This window comes from Pongo abelii, chromosome 10 (assembly GCF_028885655.2).
Source record: "Pongo abelii isolate AG06213 chromosome 10, NHGRI_mPonAbe1-v2.0_pri, whole genome shotgun sequence".
Lineage (NCBI taxonomy): Eukaryota > Metazoa > Chordata > Mammalia > Primates > Hominidae > Pongo > Pongo abelii.
In genome coordinates, this window is record NC_071995.2 from 122,527,265 (window position 1) to 122,552,741 (window position 25,477).

The 25,477-nt window shown below is 45.5% G+C and overlaps 1 protein-coding gene across 4 annotated transcripts in view; it reads left to right on the plus strand.

Annotated features, from left to right (window-relative positions):
• Window positions 1-5,567: 5,567 nt before the first annotated feature.
• TCTN2 (tectonic family member 2) overlaps window positions 5,568-25,477 on the plus strand; it is a 38,523-nt gene continuing 18,613 nt past the window's right edge. For 2 of the 4 annotated variants that reach the window (XM_024257113.3, XM_054527691.2), the window contains exons 1-7: window positions 5,568-6,057; window positions 6,242-6,349; window positions 6,793-6,869; window positions 8,355-8,550; window positions 13,921-14,021; window positions 22,214-22,413; window positions 23,434-23,560. In XM_024257113.3, the coding sequence (XP_024112881.2) occupies window positions 5,976-6,057; window positions 6,242-6,349; window positions 6,793-6,869; window positions 8,355-8,550; window positions 13,921-14,021; window positions 22,214-22,413; window positions 23,434-23,560 (891 nt within the window). In that variant the 5' untranslated portion in view covers window positions 5,568-5,975. The remainder of the gene's footprint in view (window positions 6,058-6,241; window positions 6,350-6,792; window positions 6,870-8,354; window positions 8,551-13,920; window positions 14,022-22,213; window positions 22,414-23,433; window positions 23,561-25,477) is intronic. The other 2 variants (XM_024257114.3, XM_063711962.1) reach the window with 1 other exon arrangement.

Sequence of the window (25,477 nt, forward strand, 5' to 3'; positions counted from 1 at the left end):
CCTCTTAGTACTGCTTTTGCTGTATTCCATAGGTTTTGGTATGTTGTTTTTCCATTTTCGTGTGTTTCAAGGAGTTTTTAAATTTTCCCTCTTAATGGCCGGGCGCAGTGGCTCATGCTTGTAATCCCAGCACTTCGGGAGGTCGAGGTGGGCGGATCATGAGGTCAAGAAAACGAGACCATCCTGGCCAACATGATGAAACCCCGTCTCTAGTAAAAATACAAAAAATTAGCTGGGCGTGGTAGTGGGTGCCTGTAGTCCCAGCTACTCAGGAGGCTGAGGCAGGAGAATCGCTTGAACCCGGGAGGCGGAGGTTGCAGTGAGCTGAGATCGTGCCACTGCACTCCAGCCTGGTGACAGAGCAAGACTCTTTCTCAAAAAAAAAAAAAAAAACAAAAACCAACTCTTAATTTCTTCATTGACCCACTGATCATTCAGCAGCATGCTGTTTAATTTCCTTGTGTTTGTGTACTTTCCAAAGTTCCTCTTGTTATTGATTCTGATTTTATTCCATTGTGATCAGAGAAGATGCTTCATCTGGGGCTGGGCATGGTGGGTCATGCCTGTAATCCCTGCACTTTGGGAAACCGTGGTGGGTGGATCACCTGAGGTCAGGAGTTCGAGACCAGCCTCCCCAACATGGTGAAACCCTGTCTCTACTAAAAATATAAAAATTAGCTGGGCGTGGTGGTGCACACCTGTAATCCTAGACCTGTAATCCTAGCTACCCAGGAGGCTGAGGCAGGAGAATCACTTTAACCCGGGAGACGGAGGTTGCAGTGAGCTGAGATTGTGCCATTGGACTCCAGCCTGGGGGACAAGAGTGAGACTCCATCTCAAGAAAAAAAAAAAAAAAAAGATGCTTGTTCTGATTTTTTTTTGTAAAGACTTGTGACTTAACATATGATCTATTCTTGACAATGATTCATGTGCTTAGAAGAACGTATTCTATATAGCCATTAGATGAAATGTTCCATAAATATCTATTAGGTCCATTTGGTCTATAGTGCAAATTAGGTCTGATATTTCCTTGTTGATTTTCTGTCTGGATAATCTGTCCAATGCTGAAAGTGGGAGGTTGAAGTCTCCAATTGTTATTGTACTGGGGTCTATCTCTTTCTTTAGCCCTAATAATATTTGCTTTATATATCTGAATGCTTCAGTATTGGGTGCATATATCTTTACAATAGTTATATTCTCTTGCTGAGCCCCTTATCATTATATAATGACCTTCTTTACCACTTTTTTTTTTTTTTGAGACAGAGTCTCACTCTGTCACCCAGGATGGAGTGCAGTGGCGTGATCTTGGCTCATTGCAACCTGCACCTCCCGGGTTCAAGTGATTCTCCCACCTCAGTCTCCCAAATAGCTGGGATTACAGGCACCTGCCACCACGCCCAGCTAATTTTTTTTTTTTTTTTTTTTTTGAGACAGAGTCTTGCTCTGTCGCCCAGGCTGGAGTGCAGTGGCGCGGTCTCAGCTCACTGCAAGCTCCACCTCCTGGGTTCACGCCATTCTCCTGCCTCAGCCTCCCAAGTAGCTGGGACTACAGGTGCCTGCCACCATGCCCAGCTAATTTTTTTCTATTTTTAGTAGAGATGGAGTTTCACCGTGTTAGCCAGGATGGTCTCAATCTCCTGACCTCGTGATCCTCCCACCTCAGCCTCCCAAAGTGCTGGGATTACAGGCATGAGCCACTGAGCCCAGCCTAATTTTTGTATTTTTAATAGAGATGGGTTTTCACCATGTTGGCTAGGCTTGTCTTGAACTCCTGACCTCAGATGATCCACTCACCTTGGCCTCCCGAAGTGCTCGGATTGCAGGTGTGAGCCACTGTGCCCGGCCTCCTTTTTTTCTTTTTCTGTGGAGATAGCATCTTGCTATATTGTCCAGGCTGGCTTGAACTCCTGGGCTCAAGCAACTCCTGGGTTCCTCTTGCCTCGGCCTCCCAAAGTGTTGGGATTACAGATGTGAGGCACCGCACCCAGTCTTAAAATCTATTTTATCTGATATAAGTATATAGCTACTTTTGCTCTTTTTTGGTTTCCATTAGAATATCTTTTTCCATCCCTTTATTTTTAGTCTATGTGTGTCTTTATAGGTGAAGAGTTTCTTATAGGCAGCTAATCATTAGGTCTTTTTTTTTTTTAATCCATTCAGCCACTCTTTGTCTTTTGATTGGAGAGTTTAGTCCATTTACATTCAATGTTATTATTGATAAGTAAGGACTTACTAATGCCATTTTGTTATTTGTTTTCTGATCTTTCCTTCCTCCCTTCCTTCCATCTTCCTTTTTATGAAAGTGATTTTCTCTGGTGGTATGTTTTAATTTCTTGCTTTATATTTTTGTGTATCTGTTGTAGGCTTTTTGATATGAGTTTAGCATGAGGCTTGCAAATACCATCTTATAACCCATTATTTTAAACTGATGACGACTCTGATTGCAAAAACAAGCAGAGAAAACTAATACTCTATACTTTAACTTCATCCCTCTGATTTTTAACTTTTTGTTTCTACAATATTTATATCTTATTATACTATGTCTTAAAAAGCTGTAGTTATTATTTTTGATAGGCTTGCCTTTTAGTCTACTACTCAAGATATGAATAGTTTACATATTTGTAGAGGTACCACCTTGGTGATCTTGGGTACGATCTTGGAGAATTCCCTGGATCACCGTTAGCAGTGACGAGTCCGTACAGGTCTGCAGCAACTCGATTGTTGCCTCCTCAGAGGAAAGAATTTGGCCAAGCGGCGTAAGGCAGAGTGAGAGACCAAGGCAGAGTTTAAAGCAGGAGTAAACGTTTATTAAAAAGTTTTAGAGCAGGAATGAAAGGAAGTAAAGTACACTTGGAAGACGGCCAAGCGGGCGACTTGAGAGATTCAAGTGCCCCGTCTGACCCTTCACTGGGGGTTTCTATACATTAGCATGGTTCTGAGGTTTGTGCCCTCCCTTGGTTTTTCCTTGGGGTGGGCTGTCTGCATGTCAGTGGCCTGCCAGCACTTGGGAGGGGCCACATGTGCAGTGTGTTTACTGAAGTTGTGCTCATGCTCATTTGAGGCATTTTCCTTTACCAGTCGAGTCTTCCCAGAGGAAGGTTATATACCAGTTAAAATCTGCCATCTTGCCTCTTACTATGTATGCATGAGCCTGCTTGCCCATCTCCTGAGATCTTATCGGGAAGCTGCTGATCACCAGCTTCAAGTGTTTTCTATCTTTTTTTTTGAGATGAAGTCTCACTCTGTTGCCCAGGCTGGAGTGCAGTAGCACGATCTCGGCTCACTGCAACATCCGACCCCTGGGTTCAAGCGATTCTCCTGCCTCAGCCTCCTGAGTAGCTGGGAGTACAGGCACGTGCCACCACGCCCAGATAATTTTTGTATTTTTGGGTAGAGATGGGTTTCTCTGTGTTGCCCAGGTTGGTCTTGAACTCCTGGCCTCAAGTGATCCGTCTGCCTTCACCACCCAAAGTGCAGGGATTACAGGCATAAGCCACCAAGCCCGGCCCAGAAATGTTTTCTTTTGGGAGGATTTATCTCCTAATCTTTACCGCTTGGCCTTGCCAACTTAATTTGCAGATTAATTCCCCCAAAGACAGATGGGGAATAACAGAAATATTTAAGTGTTTGACAGCTTCCTCTTAGTAACGTTCTCCTAGGCTTCATTCCAAGATATCAAGAGAGGTAAACATTTTGCAGTCTTCCAGAGAGGGGCTGAGGTACATGGGAAAGTTTCATGCTCATGTTACAACTGTAGCGACCCACAATTTTTCAAGGAGTGTGAGAAAAAGATAATGCCCAGTGTCAGGCCCTTATAAAGCCTCAACTTTCAGAATCCTTTCACAATGTTAGATTTGCTGATCAATGAATATATAACTGAACATTAAGAGTAATAATGGGGCTGGGTACGGTGGCCCATACCTGTAATCCCAGCACTTTTGGAGGCCAAGGCAGGAGGATCACTTGAGCCCAGGAGTTTGAGACCAGCCTGGGCAACGTGGTGAAACCCCGTCTCTACAAAAAATACAAAAATTAGCCGGGCGTGGTGGTGTATTCCCAGTTACTTGGGAGGCTGAGGTGGGAGGATCAGCTGAACCCAGAAGTTTGAGGATGCAGTGAGCTACGATTGTGCCACTGCACCATTCCAGCCTGGGTGACAGAATGAGACCCTGTCTCAAAAAGAAAAAAAAAAAAAAAAGACTAATAATGGCAAACATTTACTTGGCATTTACCGTCAGTCAGCCACAATGCTGAACACCATGATTGTCTCAGCTAAAGGACACACCACCTCTCTGATAGTTAACAAGTAACTGATCATTAACTGAGTGCTTACTTTATGCCAGCCATTGGTTTAACCTCATTAGATATGTTACCTCATTTCATCCTCATGCAATCCCCAGGGAAGGATTATTATCATCCCTTTTTTATAGATGAGGAAGCTGAAACTTACAGAGGTTGACTTGCCCAAAGTCACTTAACAGCTGAGAATATCTGTGGAGGGAAGGTGAAATCCCATGCCAGGCAGCCTGACCTCAGAGCCTGCACTCTCAGTCCCCAAGCCGTGACAATGCTTGAAATGTTCTGAGGCTACTGATATAAGAAAAACAATTTTTTTCCAGACAGAATTTTGATTCTTTCACATCTGTCCTATTGCTGGGCAAAACCTCTTTTGTGTTTGTGATTTGATCTGCTTTCAGAGTGCTGAGAGCTCTGTGTGGGGGAGAAAATCCTTCAAAAACCTAGGAGAATGATAATAAAAGCAATAGTGCTAATAAATGATAATGATAAGAATTATAAAAATATAAATTTTATAAAATTATAAAATATAAGTATAAAATTTACCAAATATATACTTATATTTATATAAAAGATAAATACATAAGATAAAATATAAATACATATATATTTTATAAGATAAATAAATAAATAAATGTATATATTTTTGAGACGGAGTCTGGCTCTGTCGCCCAGGTTTGAGTGCAGTGGCGCAATCGCGGCTCACTGCAACCTCCGCCTCCCAGATTCAAGCGATTCTCCTGCCTCAGCCTCCTGAGTAGCTGGGGTTATAGGCGCTTGCCACCACGCCCGGCTAATTTTTTGTATTTTTAGTACAGACGGGGTTTCACCATGTTGATCAGGCTGGTCTCAAACTCCTGACATCGTGATCCGCCCGCCTCGGCCTCCCAAATTGCTGGGATTACAGGCATGAGCCACCAGACCCGGCCTATATGTATTTTATATATATCAAGTATGTATATCTGATTTATATATATATAAAACAAAGTATATATATTTTGTAAATATGTATTTTATAAAATATAAAATATAAACAATACATCATAAATGATAGTAAAGATAATAATAATAAAAACAGCGCGGCAGCCCCATCCCCTTTTTGTACTCACCCCCTAAAAATCCCTATAAAAATCAAGTTTATTAAGGAGCAAATCCCACCCTTTTTATTTAGAAGCCAGTGTCTGTAGGCTCGCTCTCGGCTATTGTTGGATTAATTCCAGGGTAGGGGAAAACTCGTTTTTGAGCCGTACACGCACTCCTGCTTTTCAGGACTTTTTTAATTTTGATGTTTTCAACTTTTAGGCCGAGGGGTCCATGTACAGGTTGCTATATAGGTAAATTGCGTGTCACGGGGGTTGAGTGCACAGATTGTTTCGTCACCCAGGTACTAAGTGGAGCACCGGATAGGTAGTTTTTCGGCCCTCACTTTCCCCACCAGAGTCAAGCAGCAAAAATGCTAGGCCTTGTGGGCGGGGCCGGAGTGCCCGCTCCTGCCACTGGCCCAATCACAGCGCGGCGCTCCTCCTGGCCGGCCGCCGATTGGTGGTTGCCATAGCTCCGGGCGTTCGCTTGCAAGATGGCGGCGGTGGGGCGGTGGCTGCCGCGTTTTCGTGTCTGAGTTCTTCCCGGGTTCTAATGTGGGCGCAGTTCTGCTGTGCCCGGCCCGCGAGGTCTAAGGCATGGGCTTCCAGCCTCCGGCTGCTCTTCTTTTGAGGCTTCTCCTTCTGCAGGGCGTCCTGAGGCTGCTGTGGGGGGACCTGGGTGTGTACGGCGCGGCAGGGACCTCGGTGGGCCGGGGCTGAGGGGACTGGGCGTTAAAAGGGCCAGACTTGGACTCCCCCGGGAGCTTCGGGAGTCGAGACCGCCAAAGCAAGCCGCCACACACACCTTAGGCGGTGACTCTTCCACTGCTAACCCCTCCTTGGCCCCTTTCCTTCCCGCCTAGCTTTCATCCCTCCTTTTATCCGAATGTCCGGCCCTGCGGTCAGCGCGTCCCTGGTCGGAGACACCGAGGGTGTGACCGTGTCCCTGGCAGTGCTGCAGGACGAGGCGGGTAAAGTCCGGCCCTTCTTTTGGGGAGGATGGGGGTTGGACTGGATCCAGACCTCCCAAGGAGCCTGGAGAGGTGGCATCCTTTGGGCCCCCTGCCTCTGTTCTCTGCAAAGTCGCATGGGGAGAAAAGGATCGGGCGGCTGCTGTAGGCCAAAGAGGACAGATGGACAGGTTCGAAGAAAGCTTGAAATAATAATGGTTAGCATTCATTGAGCTAACATCGTACATCATCCCATTTTCCTAGTAAGAACAGTAATATCTTTTCATCCCCTTTGACCAATGAAGAAACAAGTTCAGAGAGGTTGTCACTGTCCCAGTGTCAAGCAGCTTGTAAAGGGCCCAATCTTAGGCTGTAATGTGAGTCCATCCTAGGCAGTCTGACTCAATGCACCCCCTGAGCTGCTGGGCCTTGCTGCCTTTGCATGCTGGTCTTCTCTTCCTTAGGAATATTGCCAGTTCCGACGTGTGGAGTGCTGAGCAATGAGACGGAAGACTGGAGCGTGACTGTGACCCCCGGTGCGGTAAGGCCAGAAGTAAACTTTCTCTGTAGCCTGTGAAGAGGCCCCCAGCTAGGGTTTCTGCAGTGCTCTCTTTATTTAACAAGGCATGGCTTTCTCCATGCTCTCAACAATCATGAAATTGTGGGCTGTTGGATCTGGTAGACGCTTATCCAGCCCAAGGGTTCCTTACCCTGGGGTTAGGAGTTCTTGGATGCATTTCAGGGGGTCTGTGAGCTCTGTGAGATAGTGTGTAAAGTTCTGTGTGTATGTGCATTTTTCTGATGAGAGGGTCACCAGTTTCCTTCAGATCATCAAATGGGTCAGTGATTCAAAAAAGCTTTATGCCAGGTATCGTGGCTCAAGCCTGTACTCATAGCACTTTGGGAGTTTGAGGCGGGAGGATTGCTTGAGCCCAGGAGTTCCAGACCAGCCTGTAACATAGCGAGACCCCGTCTCTACAAAACAATTAAAAAAAAAAATTAGCTGGGTGGCGCACACCTATAGTCCCAGGTACTTGGAGGGGGGTGGGGGAGCTGAGGCAGGAGGATTATTTGAGGCCAGGAGTTCAGGGCTGCAGAGAGCTATGATCGCACCACTGCACTTCATCCAGCCTGGGCAGCAGAGCAAGACCCTGTCTCTTAAAAAAAGAGAAAAAGCTGGCCAGGCGCGGTGGCTCACGCCTGTAATCCTAGCACTTTGGGAGGCTGAGGAGGGCGGATCATCTGAAGTCAGGAGTTCAAGACCAGTCTGACCAACATGGTGGAACCCATCTCTACTAAAACTACAAAAATTAGCTGGGCGTGATGGCGGGTGCCTGTAATCTCAGCTACTTTGGAGGCTGAGGCAGGAGAATCACTTGAACCTGGGAGGCAGAGATTGCAGTGGGCTGAGATCATGCCACTGCACTCCAGCTTGGGTGACGAGCGAGACTCCATCTCAAAAAAAAGAAAAAAGCTTCATAACCACTGATCTTGCCCAACTCTGAGCTTATGTGTAAGGATACGCAAACCTGGAGAGATGAAGCATCTTCTATTTAATAACTGTTTATTGGGTACCTAGTATATGCAGCATCAATTCTGGAGATAAAAGGACGAGAAAGACAAACTGCTTGTACCCCAGGAATGAACATGTACATGTCTAAAGTCATTCTGGGATAAACTGAGGATTGTTTTCATTGACTTTTTTGTGTATTTACTCTTCCACTGATAGGATGATAAAGAAACTAAAAAGGTGTACAATAAACTGAGTTTATTTATCAGATCTGTGTTTAGCTTTCTCTAAGTATCCCGAAGTAGTTTGCTTTTATGTTAAGGAAGAGGAATCAGGGCTTGCATGTTACCATAGGTTTGTGGGGTGGAACTGAAGATAACTGTGTCATCTTTGTATACATTTCCCTTTTATAAAATGAACGGAGGCTGATGTGTGCTTTTATTGTGTTTTCCATTATGTATTCTTATAGACCCTGTTTTGAATCACTTTAAAAATACAGCAATCTTTTCCTTTCAGAAGGTGTTGGAAGTGACAGTGAGGTGGAAGAGAGGTCTGGACTGGTGTTCCTCCAATGAGACAGATTCCTTCTCAGAGTCCCCCTGTATCCTCCAGACCCTTCTGGTTTCAGCATCTCGTAATTCATCCTGTTTAGCACATCTACTCATTCAAGTGGAAATTTATGCCAACTCTTCTCTGACCCATAATGCCTCAGGCAAGTGAAGTCTTTGACTGTCAAAACTTTCATGTTGTTCCCAGCTACTTAGGAGGAAGAGGTAGGAGGATTGCTTGAGCCCGGGAGGTTGATGCTACAAATGAGCTGTGATCACGCCACTGCGTTCCAGCCAGGGCGACAGAGCGGGACCCTGTCTCAAAAACAAAAACAAAAACAAAAAAAGAAAAATTTGTGTCAGGCTTACCTGTTTGATTATAAGTGTATGCCATGCAATTTGTAAAGTATACTTCACTTGAGTCTGTCTTGCTTTTCTAAACTTATTTTTCTTTTATTTAGTTTTCTTTTAAAAAATTTCATTTTGTACTATTTTATTTAACATTTATTTGATCTTGTTCTACTGTTTGCATCTTTGTAAGCCACCTTGAATCCTTTTTGGGAGAAGGTGAAATTTGTTTATGTACATTGATTCTCTCTCTCTCTTTTTTTTTTTTTTTTTTTGAGATGGAGTCTCACTCTGTTACCAGGCTGGAGTGCAGTGTTGTAATCCCGGCTCACCACAACCTCCACTTCCTGGGCTTAAGCAATTCTCCTGCCTCAGCCTCCCGAGTAGCTGGGACTACAGGCGCGTGCCACCACTCCCAGCTAATTTTGTACTTTTAGTAGAGATGGGGTTTCACCATGTTGGCTGGGATGGTCTTGATCTCCTGACCTTGTGATCCGCCAGCCTCGGCCTCCCAAAGTGCTGGGATTACAGGCATGAGCCACTGTGCTCGGCACGTGCATTGATTCTCATGACTGCATCTTAAGAAGAAAGGAAGGGTGGCCAGACGCAGTGGCTCCCACCCTGTAAGTGCTTTGGGAGGCCAAGGCGGGGGAATTTCTGGAGCCCAGGAGTTCGAGACCAACCTGGGCAACGCAGCAGATACTGTCTCTATAAAAAATTTTAAAAAATTAGCTGAGCATGATGGTGCCTGCCTGTAGTCCTAGCTACTAGGGAGGCTGAGGTGGGAGGATCGCTTGAGCGTAGGAGTTTGAGGCTGATGAAGTTTACATCATTTCCAGCTTGTTTTTAAGTTTATTTTTATTTTCATTTTTTTAGAGACAGGGTCTCACTCTGTTACCCAGGCTGGAGCTAGAGTGCAAGGGCACGATCCTGGCTCACTGCAGCCTCACCCTTCCTGGTTCAGGTGATCCTCCTGCCACAGCCTCCATAGTAGCTGGGGCTACTGGCGTGCACCACCACATCTGGCTAGTTTTTACATTTTTTGTAGAGATAGGGTCTCACTATGTTAGCCAGGCTGGTTTTGAACTCCTGGGCCCAGGTGATCCCCCCACCATGGCCTCCTGAAGTACTGGGATTACAGGCATGAGCCACTGCACCTGGTCTGTTCCCAGCTTTTGATGCTACAGCAAAGATCATTATGCCCGTGTACATGAATCTTTGGACATGAGAAAATGGTTTTGTGTTAATCTCCATCTCACATGATGTTAGTGTTCTTAAACCCAAAGAGCTTTCAACTAGATGTGCTGATGTAGAGGGCTCTGCTGTGATGAGTGCTACCGCCATGTCCCCTGTCCCCTGTGGCGAACTCTGACATCTCTTGCCTTTATGGCCACGTGGCATGGAGGGAGAAGCGTTCCAGACTTTAGTAGCAAAAGTCTGTTACCTGGAGACTCCTTTACTGCCGCTTTCCTTATTACATCCCTAACTGTGGTCCTCCTTGTGCTTCTGGAAGTTTAGGATGATAAGACGAGTTTTGACAGCTCCTTTCAGCAGACTACTGTGCCCTCAGTGTACTTGCATGGAAAGGCCTCCATGATGAATGAAGTGAAAAAAGCAAGTGCAGATGGCTGCCTACAGTGTGCTATCTTTTGCATAAAGGAGGTGGAAACGAAAACATTTGCATAAAGAAATTCTGGAAGGATGTTGGAGAAGCTAATAATGTGCTGCGAAGTTGGAGGATGATGTGGGAACAGGAAAGAGCTGACAGTGAGGACTTTTTTAATATGCTTTTGATTTTTTGGAACCATGCAAGTGTGTTACCCACTTAAAAGTTTTAAATTTTTCTATGGCTTAAAATTCAAAACAAAGCCAAAAAAACCGTATTCAATGATGAAAAAAAAAATCCCCCCAAAACAACAGAAGGGATTCATGATAGCTGTACCATTCAAAGCACTGACTTTTTTTCCTTTGAGAAATATGCTTGAGGCCAGGTGGTGGCTCATGCCTGTAATCCCAACACTTTTAGAGGCTGAGGCGAGCGGACCACTTGAGCCTAGGAGTTCAAGACCAGCCTGGGCAACGTGGCAAAACCCTGTCTCTACAAACAAATACGACAATTAGCTGTGTGTGGTAGTGGGTGCCTGTAGCCCCAGCTATGAGGGGGGCTGAGGTCGGGGGATCGCTTGAGCCCAGGAGGTGGAGGTTGCAGTGAGCCAAGATTGCTCCATGTACTCCAGCCTGGTCGACAGAGCAAGACCTTGTCTCAAAAAAAAGACTGGGTATGGTGGCTCATGCCTGTAATCCCAGCACTTTGGGAGGCTGAGGTGGGCGGATCACGAGGTCAGGAGATCAAGACCATTCTGGCCAACACGGTGAAATCCCGTCTCTACTAAAAATACAAAAAATTAGCTGGGTGTGGTGGCGGGTGCCTGGAGTCCCAGCTACTCAAGAGGCTGAGGCAGGAGAATGGCGTGAACCCAGGAGGCGGAGCTTGCAGTGAGCCAAGGTCACGCCACTGCACTCCAGCCTGGGCGACAGAGCGAGACTCCATCTCAAAAAAAAAAAAAGAAAATTTGCTTGAGTATATTTAGGTAATATTTTAGAATACCAAACTTAGAAAATTGAACATCTTTGTATATGAGTGATTGAGTTGTCCCCTCTGACCCCATGAAGGCATGAAAATTTTTTTACTCAGCCAACCAGCGATTAAAACTAGAAAAAGAATGGAAGCACAGACAGGAGGTATGTGTCATACCCAGTAACAGTGAAGCCAGTGAACAATGTAGAAAACATAAATCAACACACAAACATCTATTTGTATAACACATAGTAAAACCCTATTCTGAAGTGTCTTGTGGCTGGGGGTGGTGGCTCATGTACTACGCCTGTAATTCCAGCACTTTGGGAGGCCAAGGTGGGAGGTTCACTCGAGCCCAGGAGTTTGAGACCAGCATGGACAACATAGTGAGACCCTGTCTTTACAGAAAATATGAACGTTAGCTGAGCATGATGGTGCACACCTGTGGTCCCAGCTACTTGGGAGGCTGAGGTGGGAGGATCACTTGAGCCTTGGGAGGTTGAGGCTGCAGTGAGCTGTGATTGTGCCACTTCACACTTCAGCCTGGGCAGCGGAGTGAGACCCTGTCTCAAAAAAAAATCAATTAATTAATAAAGTGCCTTGCTTGTGTCACATGGGTTTGTTAACACTGAGGGTCAGACCCTTACCCACGTAATGAGGTCTGCGATGTGGACCTTCTCCTTGTTCTGGATACCATTGATGTATCATTGACCTTCTGCTATGTTACAGCATAGAACAGATCGTTAGTTGTTCTTTAGATACTTCACCTATTGTGTCATTACAGTTAACTGTTATGTGGGGTTTAAACAAATAGTTCCTGCATGGTTTTCTAACATGTAGCAAATGCAAAAGTAAAATTCAGCAGAATGAAACTTTTATCTGATGAATGATTAGAGAGAAACCCAAAGCATTACTATCACGGGATTCTGAGTTAGGAGGCTGAAATGTCGTGTAACATATTCCTCTTCAAAGAGGAAAACAAGTTCGGAAACCTGTAATATCCTGAAGAGTTATAAACAACGGGGCCTGCCAATGTTTACCTCTTTAGCATTTCTCCTGAGCTGCTTTCTCTGGCCTTGTCCCATTCACACCCGCCACCTTCTCCCCTGCACCACAGTGTTCCCCCTATTCATCCGCCCCCTCTGTCTTCCACCTGCAGCTCTCCAGTAGCCCCTCTTACCTGTACAAACTCTTTTTTTTTTTTTTTAAAGTAGAGATGGGGTTTCTCCATGTTGGTCAGGCTGGTCTCGAACTCCTGACCTCAGGTGATCCCCCTGCCTTGGCCTCCCAAAGTGCTGGGATTACAGGCGTGAGCCACCGTGCCTGGCTGCCTGTACAAACTCACGTGTGTTTCAGGCTCAGCGCATTCTCTCTCTCTGCAAGTCTTCCTGACGCCCAGCCCTTTAAGCCACGTGCCCTCCCTGGGTTCCCATGGCAGATCCACTTCAGTGTTTACCCTTTATGGTCACATGATCTCTTTACCTGTCTCCTCCCTCTGAGAGTGCGAGTCCCTCAGGGAGGCTGCTGTGTCTCACTGTATCATCCCTGCATAACCCAGCCCCCCATACGCTCATGGTCAGACCACATTTGTCCCACCTGCACTGTTGGGTACCACAGCCATGAACCATGTCTGGACACTGGACAGTTGAAAGGGGATGGGTCTTAATTGAGATGTGCTGTAACTGTTAAACAGCCACCAGTTTTTGAGGACTTAATGTGAAACGAAGAATGTGGAATAGCTCATTCATAATTTTTACATTGATTGCCTGTTGCAGTGATATTATTTTGGATATGTTAGGTTTAGTAAAATATATTAAGTTAATTTTATCTGTTTGTTTTTTGTAGCCTGGGCTACTTTTTGTATTTTTATTAGAGACAGGGTTTCACTATGTTGGCCAGGCTGGTCTTGAACTCCTGACCTCAGGTGATCCGCCCACCTTGGCCTCCCAAAGTGCTGGGTTTACAGGTGTGAGCCACCCCGCCCAACCTAAAATCAGTATGTTATGTATATACTAACTTGTGACTCTTAGTCAATTGATTATCTTCTAGATCAACTATGACTTCTTTGGTTCATTGTAACTGGCATGTTTTCTTATATTTGGGTTTTTGTTGGAGTGGTAGATGCAGGCCTCATATATTTCGTGGATTCCTTAATGTCGAATATTTGGTAATAATGATTTACAAAACAAGATAATTCAGCTTTCTTTGTTCTTTTTCTTTTTTTTTTTTTTTTTTTTTTGACATGGAGTCTCTGTTGCCCAGGCTGGAGTATAGTGGCACGATCTCGGCTCACTGCAAGCTCCACCTCCCGGGTTCACGCCATTCTCCTGTCTCAGCTTCCCGAGTAGCTGGGACTACAGGTGCCCGCCACCACGCCCAGCTAATTTTTTGTATTTTCAGTAGAGACGGGGTTTCACCGTGTTAGCTAGAATGGTCTCGATCTCCTGACCTCGTGATCCACCCCCCTTGGCCTCCCAAAGTGCTGGGATTACAGGTGTGAGCCACCACGCCTGGCCGATAATTCAGCTTTCTTTTGAATGTCAAAAATGTGACCGTGCTTTGTCGGAATGTTTCTTAGCTGAATTTTTCTGTTGTGTGTACTTTTCAGAGAACGTGACTGTCATTCCTAACCAGGTGTATCAGCCCCTTGGCCCTTGTCCTTGTAATTTAACAGCTGGAGCCTGTGATGTTCGCTGCTGCTGTGACCAGGTATGTTCTTTGGTTATTGGGCACAAAAGTTATGCTACCTGTGAGAACACCAGCAGTTCCACCAACAGCTTTTTTTATTTTTTATTTCTTGAGATAGGGTCTTGCTCTGTCACCCAGGCTGGAGTATGGTGATGGGATGATGGCTCACTGCAGCCTCGACCTCCCGGGCTCAAGTGATTCTCTTACCTCAGCCTCCTGAGTAGCTGGGACCACAGGCATGCACCATCACACCCAGCTAATTGTTTTATATCTTTCATAGAGATGGGATTTTGCCATGTTGCTCAGGCTGGTCTCAAATTCCTGGGATCAAACAGTCCTCCTACCTTGGCATCCCAAAATGTTGGGATTACAGGTGTGAGCCACCATGCCTTGCCCCAACAGCTTTTTAAGGGATGGTCTTCCAAAACTGAGATTATGTTTTCTATGGCAAATTGTTTTCAAATTGAGTATTTTTTTTTTTTTTTTGAGATGGAGTCTTGTTCTGTCGCCCAGCCTGGAGTGCAGTGGCACGATCTTGGCTCACTGCAAGCTCTGCCTCCTGGGTTCATGCCATTCTCCTGCCTCAGCCTCCCGAGTAGCTGGGACTATAGGTGCCCGCCATCACGCCTGGCTAATTTTTTGTATTTTTAGTAGAGACGGGGTTTCACCGTGTTAGCCAGGATGGTCTTGATCTCCTGACCTCGGGATCCGCCCGCCTCGGCCTCCCAAAGTGCGGGGATTACAGGTGTGAGCCACCGCGCCCAGCCCAAATTGAGTATTTTTTTAAATTTTAAAATTTTGGTGGGCGCGGTGGCGCATGCCTGTAATCCCAGCACTTTGGGAGGCCAAGGTGGGCGGATCACCTGAGGTCCGAAGTTTGAGACCAGCCTGACCAACATGGAGAAACCCCATCTCTACTAAAAATACAAAATTAGCCAGGCGTGTTGGTGGGCACCTGTAATCCCAGCTACTTGGGAGGCTGAGGCAGGAGAATCGCTTGAACCAGGGAGGTGGAGGTTGCAGTGAGCCAAGATTGTACCATTGCACTCCAGCCTGGGCAACAAGAGTGAAACTCCGTTTCAAAAAAAAAAAAAAAGATCACACAACTTTTGAGTAAATTTTTTTTTTTTTTTGAGACGGCCTCCCAAAGTGCTGGGATTACAGGTATGAGCCACCATGCCCGGCCTTACTTTTCTTTTAGACTTAGAGCATATACGACATATAAACTCTATTTTCTTTTTTTTTTCTTTCTTTCTTTTTTTTTTTTTTTTGAGACAGAGTCTCTCTTTGTTGCCCAGGCTGGAGTGCAGTGACATGTTCTCGAGTCACTGCAACCTCCACCTCCTGGATTCAAGTGATTCTTGTGCCTCAGCCTCCCGAGTAGCTGGAAATACAGGTGTGCACCACCACACCTGGCTAATTTTTGTATTTTTAGTAGAGACGGGGTTTTACCATGTTGGCCAGGCTGGTCTTAAACTCCTGACCTCAGGTGATCAGCCTACCTCGGCCTCCCAAAGTGCTGGGATTACAGGAGTGAGCCACTGCACTGGGCCTAAATTGAGTATTTTCTTATTTGGCATAGTCAGTCTAGTTTTTGGAAGAAGGAAAGAATATCTCTTTTGATAAAATCATGATTGTGAAGATCATACTGAGGGGATGGTTTTAATAATATTTATTTAGAAACCTTTAAGAAATATAAAAAAAGAAAGAATAAGAAAGAGCAGGCCTGGCGAAGCAGCTTATGCCTGTAATCCCAGCACTTTGGGAGGCCGATGTGGGTGGATCGCTTGAGTTCAGGAGTTGGATACCAGCCTGGGCAACATGGCAAAACCCCATCTCTACAAAAATTAGCTGGGCATGATAGTGCAGGCCTGTAGTGCCAGCTCGGGAGGCTGGGCTGAGAGGATCGCTTGAGCCCAGGAGGTCAAGGCTGGAGTGAGCTGTGATCACACCACTGCATGTCAGCCTAGGCGACAGAGCAAGACTCTCTCTCAAAAAAAAAAAAAAAAAGAAAACACAGTTTTTCAGTGATTTTTAGTAAATTTACACGGTTGTACAGCCATCACCACAATCTATCTTCAGAACGTTTCTACCACCCCAGAAAGAAATCATGTGTCCCTGTAGCCATTCCTATGTCCATCCCTCATCCAAGGCCTCCGTGAATCTGCCTCTGTCTCCATGAATTTGCCCATTTTGGACATTGCACATATATGGAATCATGCAATATGTGGTCTCCAGTGACTTTCTTCTTGCACTTAGCATGATGCTTTTAACGTTCTTTTACCTTGTAGCAGCCGTTACCACTTCATTCATTTTTGGTGGTTGAATCCTATTCCATTGTATGGATATATCACGTATTTCTTATCTGTTTATTGGCTAATGGACATTTGAGTTTCTGTTTTTTGGCTGTTATGAATAGTGCCGCTGTGAACATTTGTGGACAGGTTTTTGTGTGAACATACGTTTCCATTTCTCTTGGGGATATATATAGTGGAGTTGCTGGGTTGCGTTATTACTGTATGTTTAACCTTTTGAGGAACTAGTTTCTGAAGCAGTTGCACCATTTTAAATTCCCATCAGCAATGTATGTGGGTTATAATTTCTCTATATCCTCACCAACAGTTGTTATTATTTGTCTGTTTGGTTACAGCCATGCAAGTAAGTGTGAACTGATATTTCTTCATGATTTCCTTCTTTGTTTTTTTCTTTAAATTTTTGAGACAGGGTCTTGCTCTGTCGCCAGGATAGAATGCAGTGGTGCAATCACAGCTCACTGCAGCCTCAACCTCCCAGGCTCAAGTGATCCTCTCACCTCAGCTTCCCAAGTAGCTGGAACCACAGGTGCACACCACCACACTCAGCTAATTTTTGTGTTTTTTTGTGAAGGTGGGGTCTTGCTGTGTTGCCTAGGCTGGTCTAGAATTCCTGGGCTCAAGCAATCCTCTGGCCTCAGCCTCCCAAAGTTCAGGGATTATAGGCGTGAGCCACCATGCCCTGCCCTCACTGTGATTTTGATTTGTATTTCTCTAGTGGCAAATGATGTAGATCTTTTCATGTGCTTATGGGATATTTGTATATCTTCTTTGGAGAAATGTCTGTTTATACCCTTCACCCATGTTTTAAATTGGGCTCTCTTTTTGCTGAATTGTAAGAGGGTTCACTATATATTCTGGATCCTAGTTTCTTTTTTTTGTTTGTTTTATTTATTTTTTATTTATTTTTTGAGATGGAGTTTCGCGCTTGTTGCCTAGGCTGGAGGGCAATGGCGTGATCTTGGCTCACTGCAGCCTCCGCCTCCCAAGTTCAAGTGATTCTCCTGCCTCAGCCTCCCGAGTAGCTGGGATTACAGGCGCCCGCCACCATGCCTGGCTAATTTTTTTTTCTTTTTTTTGTATTTCCAGTAGAGACGGGGTTTCGCCATGTTGGCGGGGCTGGTCTCGAGCTCCTGGCCTCAGGTGATCCGCCCTCCTCGGCCTCCCAAAGTGCTGGGATTACAGGTGTGAGCCACTGTTCCCAGCCTTATTTTTGTTTTTTAAATTGAGACAGGATCTCACTCTGTCTCCCAGGTTGGACTGCAGTGGCACAATCATGGTTCATGGCAGCTTTGACCTCCCAGGCTCAAGCTCTCCTCCCACCTCAGCCTACCAAGTTGCTGGAACTACAGGCATGTACCACCATGCCTGGCTACTTAAGAAAAATTTTTTTTAATAGAGATGGGGTCTTGCAATGTTGCCAGGGCTGGTCTCAAACTCCTGGGCTCAAGCTATCTTCCCATTTCGGCTTTCCAAAATGTTCGTATTACAGATGTGAGCCACTGGTCCAGACCCTAGTTTCTTATCAGATACATGATTTACAAAAAGTTTATTTCATTGTATAGGTTGTCCACTTATTTTTTCTATTTGTTTTTGGAGACAGAGTCTCACCCTGTTACCCAGGCTGGAGTGCAGTGATGTGATCTCAGCTCACTGTAACCTCCGCCTCCCAAGGAGGAGGATTCTTCTGCCTCAGCCTCCTGAGTAGCTGGGATTACAGGCGCACGCCACCATGCCTGGCTAATTTTTATATTTTTAGTGCAGATGGGGTTTCACCATGTTGGCCAAGCTGGTCTCGAACTCCTGACCACAAGTGATCCGCCCACCTCAGCCTCCCAAAGTGCTGGGATTAGAGGGTTGAGCCACTGTGCCTAGCCAGGTTGTCTTTTTTCTTGTTGTTGTCCTTTGAGGCACAGACACTTAAAAATTTGATGAAGTCCAATTTATCTCATTTTTTTCTTCTGTTGCTTGTATTTCTGGTGTCATATTTCAGAAACCATTGTTTGATCCTAGCAAAATACACATTTAAAAAATGTTTGGCCGGGCTCAGTAGCTCACGCCTATAATCCCAGAACTTTGGGAAGCCGACGTGGTGGATCACCTGAGGTCAAGAGTTAGAGACCAGCCTGGCCAACGTGGTGAAACCCCATCTGTACTAAAATACAAAAATTAGCTGGACGTGGTGGCGGGTGCCTGTAGTCCCAGCTATTCCAGAGGCTGAGGCAGGAGAATCACTTGAACCGAGGAGGCAGAGGTTGCAGTGAGCCAAGATCGTACCACTGCACTCCAGCCTGGGCGACAGAGTGAGAGTCCATCTCAAAAAAAAAATAATAATAATTTTTGATTAATCTTTTTTTCTTATTCTATTTATTTATTTATTTTTATTATTATTTTGAGACAGAGCCTTGTTCTGTCACCCAGGCTGGAGTGCAGTGGTGCAGTCTCCGCTCACTGCAACCTCTGCCTCCTGGCTTCAGCATTCCTCCCGCCTTGGCCTCCCAAAGTGATGGAATTACAGGAGTGAGCCACCATGCCCTGCTAATTTTTTGTGTCTTTAGTAGAGATGGAGTTTCGCCATGTTGGCCAGGCTGGTCTTGAACTCCTGGCCTCAAGTGATCTGCCCACCTTGACTTCCCAAAGTGCTGGATTACAGGTGTGAGTCACCATGGCTGGCCTTTTCTTATTTTTATTTTTATTTTTAACCTTTCTTTTTTAACCTATCAAGAAGAAGCACTGAAGCACATTTAAAATTTTTTTTGAGATGGAGCCTCGCTCTGTTGCCGAGGCTGGAGTGCAGTGGCACGATCTTGGCTCACTGCAACTTTCGTCTCCCAGGTTCAAGCGATTCTCCTGCCTCAGCCTCCTGAGTAGTTGGGATTACAGGCGCATGCCACCATGCTCAGTTAATTTTTTGTATTTTGTTGTAGAGATGGGGTTTCACCGTATTAACCAGGTTGGTCTTGATCTCCTGACCTCGTGATCCACCCACCTCAGCCTCCCAAAGTGCTGGGATCACAGGCGTGAGCCACTGCGCCTGGCCACATTTTTTGTTCTTATTTAAATTTAAGGGGAATGAGAACTGCAAAAGAAGAAATTTACTAGTACCCAAGTCCCAAGTCCCTCTCGTTTTTGGGTGAGGACAGTTAATGTTTCGTTGGTTTTTTACTTCCCCACTGGGAAATGCAAGTTTATTTTTTTAAAACAGCTTCACTGACGTATGATTGGCATAAAAAAGCTGCAGATATTCAAAGTATCCTTGAATATGTGTTTGGAGATAAGTACACACCCATGAGCTCATCCACGCAGTCAATACCGTATGCTTTCCCCTCACCTCCAAAGGTTTCCTTTGGTTTTTTTGGTTGTTGTTTTGTTTTGTTTCCTTTTGTGGTAAAAGCACTTAACATAAGATCCACCCTCTTAGCAAATTTTTAAGTGTCCTATCATTCATGGTTGGTTTCACAAACCAGGAAAGGGAAGTTTAGGGTCTGCATTAATATTGTCATTCTTTTTTTTTTTTAAGACAGAGTCTTGGTCTGTCGCCCAGGCTGGAGTACAGTGGTGCGATCTCGGCGCGCTGCAACCTCCGCCTCCCGGGTTCAAGCAATTCTTCTGCCTCACCTTGCTGAGTAGCTGGGATTACAGGCGTGCACCACCACACCTGGCTAATTTTTGTATTTTCAGTAGAGACGAGTTTTGCCATGTTCACCAGGCTGGCCTCGAACTCCTGACTTCAAGTGATCTACCCACCTTGGCTTCCCAAAGTGCTGGGATTACAGGCGTGAGCCACCACACCCGGCCAATATTGTGATTTTTACACTAAAAATTATCCTAAGAACAATTAAATTTAATTAAAAGAGTAAAGTACAGCGACCGGGCACGGTGGCTCACGACTGTAATCCCAGCACTTTGGGAGGCCGAGGCGGGTTGATCATGAGGTCAGGAGATAGAGACCATCCTGGCCAACATGGTGAAACCCCGTCTCTACTAAAAATAAAAAAATTAGCCAGGCGTGGTGGCACACACCTATAATCCCAGCTATTTGGGAGGCTGAGGCAGGAGAATCACTTGAACCCAGGAAGCAGAGGTTGCAGTGAGCAGAGATCACACCACTGCACTCCAGCCTGGGTGACAGAACAAGACTCCGTCTCAAAAAAAAGAGAAGTTACTTGATTCAGATATTCATCTGTATTTTTCCTTGTTTCACGAAGGATCCAGAGAGCTGTAAGTTAAATTATGTCCTGAATCTTTGTTTATTGATGGTAGAGAAGTGATCTGTTGTTTGAAATAAGAGCAATTCAAATTAAAAATTGATGGTGTATAAAGTGCTGCTGCATTGTGGTTATCTGAAGACGTCACTGATCCAGAATACTAAAGGACGTCAGGGGCTGGTACTGTAGTACACAGCACAACACATGCAAAAGGGAGTCAGACATGGGACACAGCGTGGCCTGGAAGGAAGAGAAGGAGGGGCATTTGACAATTCTAATGATACCTGAACCAAATGTATGATGTACTTTACTCTTTTTTTTTTTTTTGAGATGGAGTCTCGCTCTGTCGCCTAGGCTGGAGTGCAGTGGCGCAATCTCAGCTCACTGCAACCTCCTCCTCTTGGGTTCAAGCGATTCTCCTGCCTCAGCCTCCTGAGTAGCTGGGACTACAGGCACCCACCACCATACCCTGCTAATTTTTACATTTTTAGAAGAGACGGGGTTTCACCATGTTGGCCAGGATGGTTTTGAACTCCTGACCCTAGGTGATCCGCCTGCCTCAGCCTCCCAAAGTGCTGGGATTACAGGTGTGAGCCACTGCGCCCGGTCTTTTCTTTTTTTTTAAGAGACAGGGTTTTGTTCTGTTGCCCAGGCTGGACTTCAGTGGCCCAATCATAGCTCACTGCAGCCTCAGCCTCCTGGACTCAAGCAGTCCTTTCCTCAACCTCCTGAGTAGCTGGGTTCACAGATGTGCACCACCATGGCCAGCTAATTTTTTTTTTTTTTTAAATTTTGTCGGGGCTGAGTCTCTCTATGTTGCCTAGGCTGGTCTCAAACTTCTGGGCTCAAGCATTCATTCCACCTCAGCCTCCCAAAATGTTAGGATTTCAGGCGCGACGCACTGCATGCAGTCCAAGTAATTTATTTATTTCTTTTTTTTTTTGAGACAGAATCTCACTGTGTTTCCCAGGATGGAGTGCAGTGTGTGATCTCGGCTTACCGTAACCTCTGCCTCCTGGGCTCAAGCAATTCTCATGGCTCAGCCTCCTGAGTAGCTGGGATTACAGGTGCCCACCACCATACCTGGCTAATTTTTGTATTTTTAGTAAATATAGGGCTTCACCATGTTGGCCAGTTTGGTCTCAAACTCCTGACCTCAAGTGATCCACCTGCCTCGGCCTCCCAAAGTGTTGGGATTACAGGTGTGAGCCACTGCACCCAGCCCCAAGCAATTTCTTGATGACATTAATTGGGTCATGTTATAATCTAGTGAAGGCCTGGAGGATCCTTGTGGAATGTGGAACATTTCCCCTCACTCTAAATGTCTGGAGGCTTTTCTGGGCTAAGGGTTTGAATGGTGATGACAATTAAGAAAGGAGGTTTACTATGTTTTTGTCTTCATTTGAGATCTATTCTGTACTATCTTTTCTTCTTTTGTTTTACTGGGAGTATCTCATGTCCTTAGTAAAACTATGGTTCCCTTGAATGCTTGAAGTTTCTGACTTGGAGGCTTATTTGGGGAATTGACAAAAGAAATTCTAGAACTATTTTACTTTTTGTGGGCACAAGGCACTTTTAGATGAGACACAGATTATAGGTTTTCTTGCTTACTTAAATAAGAGTTAGCATTCGTCACACTTGCCAGGAGATCCTGACCGCGGTCACAGCTCCTGTCTTTATGTTTGTCTTCCAGGAATGCTCATCAAATTTAACAAAGCTGTTCAGACAGTCCTGCTTCACCGGCGTGTTTGGAGGAGATGTCAATCCTCCTTTTGATCAGCTCTGCTCTGCTGGGACGATGACACGTGGTGTCCCCAATTGGTTTCCCTTTCTGTGTGTGCAGTCGCCCCTTGCCAACACACCCTTCCTTGGTTACTTCTATCATGGTGCTGTGTAAGTGTCTGAGCAGCCGCCTGGGATGGGGCATTGTTCTCCCGCCCTGGTGGGGCCATACTCTAGTAGGCCCTATAACGTGGTCACGTTTTTCCCAACCCCTCTCCAGAGGTTCCGTGCCTAAAGGGTTCAATTCTAGATTTCAGTTAGCCAATTTATTTTGCATTATTTGAAAAAACTGGGCCTCATTGAAAAGAAATTGATTGACATTGAAAACAGCTTATGGTGCTTTTTTAGGGGAGGCAAAGGAGTGGTGGCTCATGGGAGATTTTAATGTTCTGTATTTTACAGTTTGGGATTGTTAAAAATTTATATCTATGGTTTTTGTAATTAAAAAGTAGGCCGGGAGCGGTGGCTCACGCCTGTAATCCCAGCACTTTGGGAGGCCGAGGCGGGCAGATCATGAGGTCAGGAGATCGAGACCATCCTGGCTAACATGGTGAAACCCTGTCTCTACTAAAAATACAAAAAATTAGCCAGGCATGGTGGCACGCGCCTGTAGTCCCAGCTACTAGGGAGGCTGAAGCAGGAGAATGGCCTGAACCCGGGAGGTGGAGCTTGAGCCAAGATCGCTCCACTGCACTCCAGCCTGGGCGACAGAGCGAGACTCTGGTCCAAAACAAACAAAACAAAACAAAACAAAACAAAGAGGCTGGGTGCAGTGGGTCACGTCTGTAATCCCAGCACTTTGGGATGCTGAGGCAGGCTGATCACCTGAGGTTGGGAGTTCAAGATGAGCCTGGGTATGTGGCGAAACCCCATCTCTACTAAAAATACAAAAAATTAGCCAGGTATGGTGGTGGGCACCTGTAATCCCAGCTTACTCGGGAGACTGAGGCACAAGAATTGCTTGAACCTGGGAGGCAGGGGTAGCAGTGAACAAAGATCGCGCCACTGCACTCCAGCCTGGGTGACGGAGTGAGACTCCGTCTCAGAAAACAAGAGTAAAGAACAACATTAAGGCAGAATTGTGTTTTTGCAGATAACTGAAACTATTCAGCCTTTCTTATTGATTTTCAGTTCCCCCAAGCAGGACTCTTCCTTTGAAGTATATGTGGATACTGATGCGAAAGACTTTGCAGACTTTGGTTACAAACAAGGAGATCCCATTATGACTGTAAAGAAGGCATATTTCACTATTCCGCAGGTAATCATTGCAATATTAGTATGCTAGACCGTTCTGTTTTTTTTTTTTGAAACGGAGTCTCGCTCTTACCGCCTAGGCTGAAGTGCAGTGCAAGATCTCGGCTCACTGCAACCTCTGCCTCCCGGGTTCAAGTGATTCTCCTGCCTCAGCCTCCCCAGTAGCTGGGACTACAGGCGTGTGCCACCGCACCCAGCCAGTTTTTTGTATTTTTAGTACAGACAGGGTTTCACCATGTTGGCCTGGATGATATCGATCTCTTGACCCTGTGATCCGAGCGCCTCGGCCTCCCAAAGTGCTGGGATTACAGGCATGAGCCACCACGCCTGGCCACTAGACCCTTCTTTTATTTTTCCTGTCCTATTGTTAAGTCATATTTCTCTTTAAAATCTCTTTTTAAGTTACTTATTTTCCTCCTTTCTACCTTTCAGGGACTTAACTGTTTATGTTCTCCATATTAATAAAATATATAGTCACTCTTAATCACTGTCTTTGCTTAAAACTCAGAGTGAACTTACAAAATAAAACCAAAAGATTTTCTATAAGTTTCCATGGAAGTAGCTATCATTCTTTTTCTTTTTTTTTTTTTTGAGACAGAGTTTCGCTCTTTTTGCCCAGGCTGGAGTGTAATGGCACAATCTCGGCTCACCGCAACCTCCGCCTCCCGGATTCAAGCGATTCTCCTGCCTCAGCTTTCCCAAGTAGTTGAGATTACAGGCATGCACCACCACGCCCAGCTAATTTTGTATTTTTAGTAGAGACGGGGTTTCTCCATGTTGGTCAGGCTGGTCTCGAATTCCTGACCTCAGGTGATCCGCCTGCCTCGGCCTCCCAAAGTGCTGGGATTACAGGCATGAGTCTTTTTTTTTTTTTTTTAATTAAAAAAATTTGTTTTGGTTTGAGACATAGTCTTGCTCTGTCACCTAGGGTGGAGTGCACTGGCGTGATCTCAACTCCCTGCAGCCCTGACCTCCCACATTCAGGTGATCCTCCTACCTCAGCTTCCCAAGTAGCTGAGACTACAGGCACACGCCACCATTCCTGGCTAATTTTTTGTAGAGGTGGGTTTTGCCATGTTGCCGAGGCTGGTCTTTTTAACTTCTGGGCTGAAGTGATCTGCCCACTTTGGCCTCCCAACGTGCTGGGATTACAGGCTTGAGCCACTGCGCCCAGCCAAAAATTTTTCTGTGGAGATGGGGGTTTCACTATGTTGCCCAGGTGGGTCTTAAACTCCTGGCCTCGAAATTCTTCTGCCTTGGCCAAAGTGTTGGAATTACAGTGTGAGCCTCGATGCCTGGCTAGCAGTAACTATCATTCTTTACTTCTTTTTCTTTTTAAACTTTTATTTTAGGTTCAGGGCTACATGTGCAGGTTTGTTATATAGGTAAACTTGTGTCATGGGGTTTTGTTGTACAGATTATTTGTCACCTAGGTACTAAGCCAAGTACCCAATAGTTTTTTTCTGATCCTCTCCCTCTTCCCACTCACTATCCTCAAGTAGGGTCCAGTATAAAAAACAATAGTTAGATAAATACATCGTTTTATTTACCATTCTAGAATTTTGAAAAATATTTTAAGGCTGTAAGGTTGTATATGGAATCATTTCTATATCTATGTATGAATGCATGAATGAATGAATGACAGGGTCTTGCTCTGTCACCCAGGCTGGAGTGCAGTGAGTGTAGTGACAGCTCACTGCAGCCTCCATCTCCTGGGCTCAAGCAATCCTCCCACCTCAGCCTCCCAAGTAGCTGGGACTATAGGTGCATGCCACTATGCCCGGTTAATTTTTTACTTTTTGTAGAGACAGGGTCTTGCTATGTTGCCCAGGTTGGTCTTGAACTCCTGGGCTCAAATGATTCTCCCACTACAGCCTTCCAAAATGATGGGATTACAGGTGTGAGCCACTGCTCCCAACCT